This window comes from Hermetia illucens, chromosome 4, assembly GCF_905115235.1.
Source record: "Hermetia illucens chromosome 4, iHerIll2.2.curated.20191125, whole genome shotgun sequence".
Lineage (NCBI taxonomy): Eukaryota > Metazoa > Arthropoda > Insecta > Diptera > Stratiomyidae > Hermetia > Hermetia illucens.
This window is the reverse complement of record NC_051852.1, coordinates 11,910,983-11,921,554: the sequence shown is the minus strand read 5'-3', so window position 1 is coordinate 11,921,554 and position 10,572 is coordinate 11,910,983. Positions and strand designations below refer to the sequence as shown.

Genomic DNA, 10,572 nt, shown 5'->3' with positions numbered 1-10,572 from the left:
AAAAGCCATCTGCATCCGTTCCAGAATCTGTGTAGCCATATCCATTGAATTTCGGGACAAATATGTACCTTGTTGCAATACTTCCCAGAATCTTTCTTTATCAAGCTTTTTGACAGCCTTCCCTATGTTTGGAGTTCTGCGTTGGAGATCTTTCATTAATGTATCACTGACAAACGTTATGTCCTGTCTGCCTGTCTGTCACACGAACTTTTCTCAGAAACGGGAAGTTCTATTGACAGGGAGGAAGGTTAGAGCTGTGAAACTCCACATATGTGGTGAATTAATTTTTCCAGGTTGAACGGGTTGAAGCGGGGTTCACATATACGTAAAGGAGGTGTGTAAAATTTTTTTTTCACCGAATATGTGGAATATGAAACCAAAGGTCTCGACTAGTAGTTTCCAGAGCAAATATTAATCTTGACATTAATTGTAAAGGGGGGCATTGTGGGGACGGGGTGCACATGGAATAATGCCCGTACAATGCATTCCATCTGCTTCCCTTAAGTGAACAAGGTTTCTGAAGAGCTCCGATTTTTCGGGTTACCAGTTTGTACCTAAGTCCCCACGGGTCCCCATTCACCTCGTCGACTATATCTGCCAGTAGCGAGCTTTTCTCCTATTCATTGCGGTGCGGACTCTCCTTTTGGCTGATCTGTACTCCGTCATTATGGTACATGCCCGCTCCCGGTCACTTAAAAATTGTGTTAAGCGGCGGAGCCTGTGACACTCCTTTCAGAACTCTGCAATTTCCACCGTCTACCAATACATAGAAGGTTTGCCACGTATCCATACCCAGAAGGCTCCGCATGTCGTCGTTATCAGGTTCATAACCGAATTTACGACAGTGTCGCCGCCCCCACCCGTGGAGTACCCTCTAGCGAAGCCCAACCTGTTCAATGCACAGAAAGAGTGCCGCATACCGAGAGTTTGTGGTAACCATTTTGAAGGCAATGTATTGATAGTCGCTTATCGAGAAGTCTTCCAGAACTCGGACACCAGTGACTCTGATGCAAAGGTTACGTTTGGAGTGCTTCCCCGACACCGAATGCAGGTAAAACCGTCCCCTCGGCCTTGGGTAAGAGGGTGCCGTCCTAAACTCAGATGGTAGCGGTGCCTGATATGTCAGAGTGCAATGAAACTCGGTCCTTGTTTCGGTACAGCTTCACAACTGCGGTGCATTTCTTAATAAGCCTTTTCTCTTCAGCATTCGTCACAGTAGTCGAGAGCGCTTCCACAATAGTCACCATGGGGTATACCCTGGGGGACAAAGCTACTACCGCAGTTGCCTGAGGCCTGACCTATGATTAGCTGATTCCGAAACTCACGGACGGATCAGCCCTTACTCGGAGAAGGCGGTCTACTAATACCGGTTTAATACACACTACCCGACCAGAGTCCCGAAGTGGCTGGCTCCTGATACACGTCACAATTATCACCCCGACAGAGCTAGGCTCACATCACGTCTCTCCTCGTATCGTAAGCGACCCGTTAAGGATCGTTGACGACCCCTGGGGGAAAATTGCGGAGATTAACCTTATATAACATGGGCAATCCACTGGTCCGCAAATCGGAGAGACAACTTCACTTTAGACCTGAAAATCCCCTGCGTCTTTTCTTTGTGCTTAAAAGTTAAGAAATATTAGAGTCAACAACCATTTGATGACCACACCAATTGGGGGGAAATTTTCTTCAATTTTTTCGTGGCTCTCAGACCTCTGATTTCAGTGAGAAAGCAAGAAAGCTTAAGCCAACGGAGTTGTCAGGATGGTGTTCTGTGAAAATACGATTGTAAAAATAAAGAAAATGTTCAGGGGTTGAGAGACCCACATGTGCCTATTGTCAGCCCGATATTTCTTACTTGAGGTGATTCCGACTAACATGGTGATATTTTCGAGGGAAGGAGAGTACTTGATCAATTTTATATCTTGGGAGAGAGATACCACGAAGTGCACTCACTTCACTCGTTATAAAGCAATGACTTTGATGACATTTACTCTGTGTCAATAATTTACTGGGCCACTTGAAAATTGTCAAAGCAATGTCAACTGAGCATATTCCTTTTAGATACATTTTTATCTTTGATGAAAAAGTATGATTTTAAATATTCCTTTATCTCTACTTAGCAGAATTTCTATGCGTCAATGCATAAGTTATGTTTTAATAAATTTCGCGATATTGTTCAATAAATACGCAACGTGCCTGTGGTCTCAACATGCTCATTCGAAAACACAACTTCTTCCTGTTGTCCTCGAACGCTATGCAAAACCTCACGAATTCCCATTCATCGTAAGTTATATGAAGATTTACGTGCTGCAATATATTGGGTAGTTTTCCTCCAGGTCAGCATCCAGCTCAAAGACACAATGTGGTTTCCAATATGTGTCGGGAGCATTGTTGGCCCTCGTACTATTGTAACTGCAGCCTTTTGCTTTGGTGAACCTTCAACGTGAGTTGAGTTTCTAAATTCGGGGGAATCCAAGGGAACTTTGGTATTTTGATGGGCTGGTTCCTCCATTACATACAACTTTCAATGAATCTTTAAAATAAAGATAATTTGAGCCTATTTAGGATCGAAAAAGCTGTGTTACTGAAGCAAATCGTTATCGTCGGAGGAACCCACTATCTGTCACCCAATGAGTCAGTTGAATTTATACTTCGTGATATTGTGAAGGAAGTAACTCATCCCCGATATGTTAAAGGAGTAGCAGCTCATGATATTTCCATTCTAACTGTTCGAGAAAAATTCGCCTTCGATGACAGAGTTCGATTGACAAGAATAAGGATGAGTGATGAATCTATTCAGGATGGTAGCATTTGCCAGGTTCTCGCATGGGGCACTCAAGTCAATGTGAGTAACTGAGTTATGATATTGAAATTCGACTGATTACACAAGAAGGGGGGCATTGGGAAGGACTAATTTCAAGTCCAGAAAGGGAAAGTCAAAAATTAGAGTCCTTTAGCAGAAATTTCGGGATCAGAAAAGTGAAATTATCTTCGCTTCTAATACGTTGGTTTTGACAACGAGATGTATTTAGTCACCATTAGAAGTGTATCTGCCATTAATATACTCAGATATCTTTTTTACACCAACAGTTCGGTGCCGACATCTTTAATATACCCCTTAGGGTTACGACCATTCGCGTCTACAATCATTTAATGTGCGAACTGATATTCGAAAGAGAGTTGTCACCAGATCAGATATGCTCAGGTTTGTATTTGATTTTACAAAAAAGTTTCAAAATTTTGTGAGTCCCCATATGTCGTCCTGAAAATTTTAATTAAGTAACCTCATAGTACAAATCCCTTACAAAGCTGTTATCACCATTCGTGCCACTATAACAATTGGCTTCTGAAAAGGTTTGTTCTAAATATCCTTAGTTCAATGTCCGCATCGAAACCTACCCCCGGTCTCTTTAGCCCCGCGGGACCACCATTTAGATACCCCTCGCGGAGTAGGTTTTCATTTAGGCACTCGCGCTCTCTTCTGCTTCCTTCGGCAACTCGTTCTGTAATATTAGAATTTCGGAGGAAGTCTCAAACCAGTTCTCCTTTGACCTCAGTATCTAAGCAACTATATTCCTCGGGCTCACGTTCCTTCGCAGCGTTTTGTTAAGGTTCCTTCTGCCCATCACGAAATTTGGACGGTGGAGCATTATATGTTATGCATCTTTCGCTATGCCATCCATCCGAATTGTCCAGCCCAAAGCGATGAACTGAACTGGGACACGTGAGTACATATCTCCATATGTTTTCCACTCAAGCCTGTGCGGTCAGCGACTCATTCGTAAACTTGTCCCATTTAAGTTGCCAGAAATCATGCGATTCTCACCTTGCTGCATTTCTATGTTCTGTGTGTCCCTCCATATGTCCTGCATGACACAGTACCCTCACTTTTTTCAAGCTGTTGACTAGGATCATGGCAGTCACTGTACGGTACTGTCTCATCTAGTATCAGTGCAATTAGCGGTGAACCGAATTCACCTGCATCCTTCTAAGAGAGTTTGCAAGCGCCTCTGCCTACACAGGTGCATAAAGCAGAATGAATCGCACCATTCTGGGTAGAAGCAACCTTTGACAGTATTTCAGCAAACCAATATTCAGCAGTAGCTGCCTTTTGAGATGCATATTGTACGTATTCCCTAAAGCTCAGTGAGGCATCAATCAGCACCCCACTGCTATCTCTACTCATAGACTGAAGATGGCGGCTTTTGTTCCAGCATAAACTTTCGTTAGAGTTATCACCGCTACAGCTTGTAGTTTATTAAGATTGAAGAGCATTTCCAGGACCTCGTCAATTTCATTCTCCACAGGAAATTCATCTATGCCCTTATAAGCTATAGTGATTTCCTTCCTACGAGTCCTTATGTCGGTTTCCTAGGGATTTTGCAATTTGGATCAAGAATTTATTCGCAGGTTTATTCTTAGATGTCACGAGTTCTAACATAAGGATCGTGTAATGTGGCTGACGTTATCTTCCAAGTTGGTGAATTCTGGGTCTGCCTTCACCTTCCTGAGAATGTAAGCGTATGATCCTTCATCACGTTTGGGGGTGATAATAATCTCCGATCTCAACTTCCCTTTTCCGACGTGCCACCTTTCTTCAGGCTTCCATATCCTTCTGGAGACCACTCCCTGTCTCCGGAATTACGGTTACTTCAGCCTCATTTGCAGCATGAGCAGTCCTCTTCACCTGCTCCTCTTATTTAGGACTTGAGTTCATTTTTCTCTTCCATTTCCATTTCTAGACGGCTCGGAGTGCGCTTGCCCAAAAATCAAGATAAACACCTAGAGCTAAGTTAGCACTTAGAAGACATCAGTCCTGAAAGCCCTAGTTCAATACTTTTTTGGGGGTAGGGTAGCTGAATTACGTTAACACATAGAGTGTTGGACTCCTGCAACAGTACGCTGTCGGATTACCAAATAAACGCTTCCCTGTCATCAGAGAACTAGCCTGGAACCGTTTGACACATTACTTCGGGCTAGCCCTTCCGCTCTCCCGGCTTTAAAAGCCTTCAAGTCAGTTAATTCCTTTCACCTGTGGGAGGGGAGGGAGGAAGAGAGTTGTTAGTTCAGGGAACCCCTTACCGTCCGTTCCCTCCACAATAAAAAGAGTCCGAACATAATGCGCAACACGATTCCAGCTGCCAGCGCTCTTCAGCATCCCTGTGTCTGCATAAAGCTGCTGACGAAAGCCGCCCCACCTCCCGCAAGAGAAAATGGTGTGTTCAGCGTCGTTCGCCACTCCATTGAAGAACACACAATCAGGGGATCGCGCCTTACCAATCCTGTGCAGGTAAGACTGAAAACCTCGGTGCCCGCTTAGAAGTTGGATAAGCAAGTAATCAATCTCACCACGCGATCGGTTCACTCACGGGTGTAAATTGTCGATGAGCCGCGCAGTCTATCTGCCCTTTAGCTCATTTTGCCAAGAGAGTTGCCACTCGGTAAGAGTGCGTTGACGTTCTTCACGGCCAACCACCCCTCATGAGTTCTTGCCCGTCCGGCGGTAGATAGCTTTACGTTTTTTGATAAGGAGGGCAACGGGGATCACTCCCGCGATCACCATCCCGGTCGGTTCCGAAACGGTGCGATAAGCAGACGCCACTCGTTAAGCTCCCCGCCCCTGCACTTGAACAAGGCGCCTACGCTGCCATGCACTTGAGCAAGGCCCATGCCTCCGGGCCATAGAGCAGAACCGACTGCGTTGTTCCCATAAGGAGACATCTGCAAATAGATATAAGGCCCCCAACTTTCGCCATTAGCCGACTCAAGGCCGCCACTCATCTTTGAGTCGAGCATTAAACCAAGGTATTTAACGCAGGGTGGGGATTCTCTTTCTGGTCAAGAAGACTACTTCGCTTTTTCCAGGGCAAAGCTAGAACTGTGAGCAGTCATCCATTCACTTACCGGCACCACATCAATATGCCAAGTCTGCTTTGCACCTATTCAACAGTGCGTATGGCAACAAGTGCCGCAACATCGTCTACATAATTGACCAGGCGCGACGCTTTGGCCACATAGAGTCTCAGCAATATATGGTAGAAAGCGTCCTGGAGGTCCGGTCTTACGATGGATCCCTGTGCTACTCTCGACGCCCATTTCCATCCTTGTCTGGCCCTCTAGCATCTCATAGAGCATGGAGCAATCTTTCAGATAATCCGTCAATATCCGCACGAGAAAGCTTGGCATATGGAATGAATTTTCCAATGTGCCTAACATGTCTATCCGTCTTACGCAATTGAAGGCATTTCAGACATCAAGCGTTAGGAGGAACACTATCCGTTCAGATCGGCGGCTGTATGCTTCGGGTTGATGAACCGCATCTACAACCTCCATAATAGCATCCACTGCGGGTCTCCCTGGTCTGAACCCGAACTGCCTTGGGGATAAGTCCCCGGCAACGCGGATCGTTTCAATGAGTCTACTCCTGATGATCTTCTCGAGCACTTTCCCGGCTGTGTCAAGCATATACAGCGGTCGGTATGCAGACGGGAACTCTGGATTTCCTTTACCCTTCCTGATCAGCGCGAGTCTGGCCACTTTCCAGCGACAAGGAAAAGTGCCCTCCTTCAAGCAAAAGTTGAACGCCTCAAGCAGCAATTCTGGCCGTTGGCGAAACTCCAGTTTGTAAACCTGCCTGGCGCCTTCTTGTTTTTCATGGTGAGAACCGCTTCTTCGAGCTCTCTCATTGTGAAAAGGGGGCAACCTTCGAAGCTTTCCGCGCTATTGACATCAACCCGTACAGGAAGTCTGGGGAATAATGCCCGTACAATATCGATCGATCGATACTTAGTATGCAGGGCCTCCGCAAAGCCCCGATTTTCCGGGTGACAAGCTTATTGCCAAGTCCCCACGGATCCTCATTCCCCTCGTTGACAAGGTTCTGCCAGCTTTGCTTTTATGTATAGCGCTGCGGAGTCTCCTTTTTACTGATCTATACTGTGCCTTCATGGCACATGCCTCCTCGTTGGCGTGCAAATGTTGTGCCAAACCGCGGAGCTTATAACACTCCCTTCGTAGGTCGGCAATTTCAGCCGTCCACGAGTACATAGAAGCCTTGTCGCTGATGCGCCCCTCTGGGGCATGGAACCCTCACACGCCGTCGTTATCAGGTGCATTACTAAATCTAAGTTAGTTGCGGTGTTAGTTGCGACGCCACCACTCCCCGGAGCGCCCTCCAGCGTGACTCTACCTGACGCAAGACGTCGAAGCTCGTCCTGATGTTCACCCTCGCGACATTCCAGAGGCAGAGGGAACGTCGTATTGGTGCTCGCCGGAAAGTAGCGTGAACCACTTCGAATGCGATGTACTGGTGATCACTTGCCCAAGCTATCTTCTAAGACTCGCCACCCGTCCACCGATGATGCCAGAGATTCCGACGCACAAGTGATGTCAGGAATGCTTCCTTAACAGCCTGGGCGCTGAAACGTTGGCGTGGATCTGGTCTTTAAAACTACGAGCCCGGTTCTCGCCACCATTTCCGGAATTCCTTTCACTCTGAAGTCTGACTGAGGCATGCCCTATTCAAGGGCCCTGGCATTAAAATTATTGCCTACCAGGATTCGTCCGTCGGTGCTCGAAACGGCGTCCTCCAAAGCATCAAGCCGGTGCCCAAAAGTGCGGTATCGTCTCGTTCGGCGTCAGGTAAACACTAAAAAACGTTAACTCTAATCACCGGATCCAGGCAAACCCGTTCCCTCGGCCTTCGGTAAGAACACTCGAATGCCATCCCGAACCCAGATGGCAGCGGTGCCCGATAAGTCGAGATGCCATGAGACCAGGTCCCTGTTTCTGTATTGCTCGCTAATTAGCACTAGATCAGCATTTACATCCGCAGGAACTGTGCCGGCAACTAATGAGCGGTTGCACTCTGGTGCATGTTAATTTGTAAAATTCAAATCATGCCATTCGCACCCTAGCCCTTTCAAATTCCTCGCTGAAGATTGGATACCTTCCCGAGTCGCCAGTGTGTGCGACACGCCACGATGCCTGCAGAGAACCCAACTCTCGCTTTCATTGCAGATATTCGCTTGATGACCTACTTAGCCACATCTTCGGCATGCTGTCCTCCTATCGGGTCCCTTGCAAGCTGCTGACGTGTGTCCATAGTCCTGATAGTTCTAGCACTTGGTGAGGTCTATCCGCATTCGCACCCTGCATACTAGCCACCTAATTTTTCTTCTCCCACTGCTAAAAAGTTTCCTCGCATATTGCTCGGGGACTTCCACCACGATAAGTTTTTGGCCTCGAGCATTTGCAGAAGTGATACCTATCCGGGCATTAGTTACCTTTGGACATTAACGCTTTATCGCCGCCTCCACTTCCACTTTTCTGTGAGGCAGTCAAGATCCCGAATTTCTAGCGAGCACATGGGCTCTAGGTTGGAAACAAGAGCCTTCTCCCCCAATAGTTCAATATTAGCACTGAAGTTGTTGCACTATTTAGTTTTCGTCAACCTAATAAAGATTGACTTGGCTTAGGTTGTTGCCTTTACTGGTGGTAATATTTTAGCTAATTTCTCTTGATTCTTGTTTTAAATGCGGAACGCGTCTAGTATCTTTGAGGTGTTGTCTTATCTGCTAAATTGCTAGATATCTTCCGAATAAAATGGAGTAAAGCAGCTGCAACCAAAGAAAAAATCTGCAATCAAATAAGATGCTCGCAGTTGAAAAAGAAAATCATCCACCGAACCCTGACTTGAGTTGTTCCGCATTTTTATACCGAGACGTATTAGGACAAAACACGTAGGACCAATCGAACAAGTTATTCGTGCTATTCCTAAAGCAGGCAGTGGTTAATAAAGATATACAATGTCGGATTCACGACGGACTTTTTTCTGGAATTCAGCCGAAAATAAAGTACCCCTCTTCAACTTCCAAATTAGTTCTTTTGATCCGTTTGCCTCCCATATCCTTGGCATTGAATACCGTCCGATATCAATTTATTTAAAATTGGCTATTCGCTCATGTCATTAAAATTTTCAGATGTGTATCACAACCATCCTATGCTAGACTACCACCAACTACCCAATGACGCACATCCAGCTGACCAGTCTGCCAGCAATAGCACGACAGCAATCTAAAGCTAAATTTAACCAAATTATTGTGCATTGTTTTTCTAACTTTGTTCTTATTTATTATTTCTGCAAAGCCATTAAATTCCTCACATCTTCCTACTTTACTTTTGCTTGGGATCTCCTTACGACAGTTCCATCTATCTTAAGATTGCTTATCGAAAAACTTTGAGTTTCTCTTTCAGAAAGACCAAATCTCTACGTGCAACCTTGCTCTTTGGATATCGGGAGTCCTTTGGTTTGTGACAATGTCCTTTTCGGAATCGGGTCAAACTATTGGAACTGCTCAAATCCAAAGGAGCCCAACATGTTCACATCTGTTTCGAAGTATATCAAGTACGTCGCATATACGCAAGGCAATGCGGAGTTTTCCTGCGCTTCCAATAGTTCGATCTCAAAATTATTTTTAATATTTCTCGGAATTTATCCGAAATTGTTTTGTTTCAACTAAAATAAAATCTTTTATCTATTGTGATTTGTCAATTAAAAAGTTTTGGTGGTTATTAAATAATTTCTCTTGTAAAGGGGCACGAATTGAATAGCAAAGGATTCACGTAGATTAAAAGCGATTTTGGAAATGGGACTGTGCAAGACAGAGTTAAACTCTTATAAAATATTTATGACTGCGTCCAAAATTCCCAACAATTCCTGCTCGAAAATAACTTCAATCCCGGAACCTATTAAATACCAGTTAATTCCGGAAAATATTGATGACCAGGAAAACCCCCTAATCCAACCAAATCCGTACTTATGGCCAGAAAAAAAGATCCTTCCGATTTCTTTTGCTATCATCTAGTATTCCTTCCCAACTTTATGCGTGTGTTATTCAATAAAATCGCCATTTTCGGATGGTTCCAAGTGGCGCATAAAAAACGCACGTAAACCACTACCACAGATAGAATCGTTTTGAATTCCATCCAGCTATTTACTTTTACAATCAAATGCAGTGTGTACTTTTCCGATAAAATAGTAGCAAAACGTAGGGAAGCTGGGTAGAAAATGAAAACATACCCATAAGCCTGGAACCCTCGTACACTTTGACTATGTATGTCCGATACACGCCTGTGAGGAGAAAACGAATGACCTCGATGAAAATAATCATGGTTAATCCATGGAGGCGATTTATCTGACATAAATAAAAGTCAGATATCCCTTCGTCCCTTGGAGCGGAATTGTTTGCCGCATGAATGCGGAAGTTGGATGGAAGGTTAAAGTGTACGCTCTGAACTAGGATAACAAATAAATCAGCCATAAAACTGACACTCCTGATCGGATTCAATTGGGAGCCGTAGAATGAACACTTCTTTTTTGGATAATTGAGAGGGGCGGGAAGGGGATGTCCTTATGACAGATTTTATGTATGTCGTTGAATTCGGTCGTTTATATGAAGGGATGCTTGGAAAGAGGTCAATTTGTTTGAACAAGTCCTTTGGGAAGTCTATTTGTTAAATGATGGGTCATATAAATCCGATTCCCAGGGGACTAAGGTCAATTTGAAA

At 44.9% G+C, this 10,572-nt stretch overlaps 1 protein-coding gene across 2 annotated transcripts; it reads left to right on the top strand.

The window, feature by feature from the left end:
- Nucleotides 1-1,995: 1,995 nt before the first annotated feature.
- Nucleotides 1,996-9,557, top strand: LOC119655318 (mast cell protease 3-like). 2 transcript variants are annotated; one of them, XM_038061154.1, is made up of 5 exons: nt 1,996-2,286; nt 2,329-2,446; nt 2,569-2,848; nt 3,094-3,208; nt 9,259-9,557. In XM_038061154.1, exons 2-5 carry the CDS (start codon nt 2,364-2,366, stop codon nt 9,522-9,524), a joined length of 744 nt encoding a protein of 247 aa, XP_037917082.1. In that variant the 5' UTR covers nt 1,996-2,286; nt 2,329-2,363; the 3' UTR covers nt 9,525-9,557. The 2 variants fall into 2 exon arrangements, with proteins under 2 accessions (XP_037917082.1, XP_037917081.1); XM_038061153.1 differs by having other exon boundaries at nt 1,997-2,286; nt 2,340-2,446.
- Nucleotides 9,558-10,572: the final 1,015 nt, after the last annotated feature.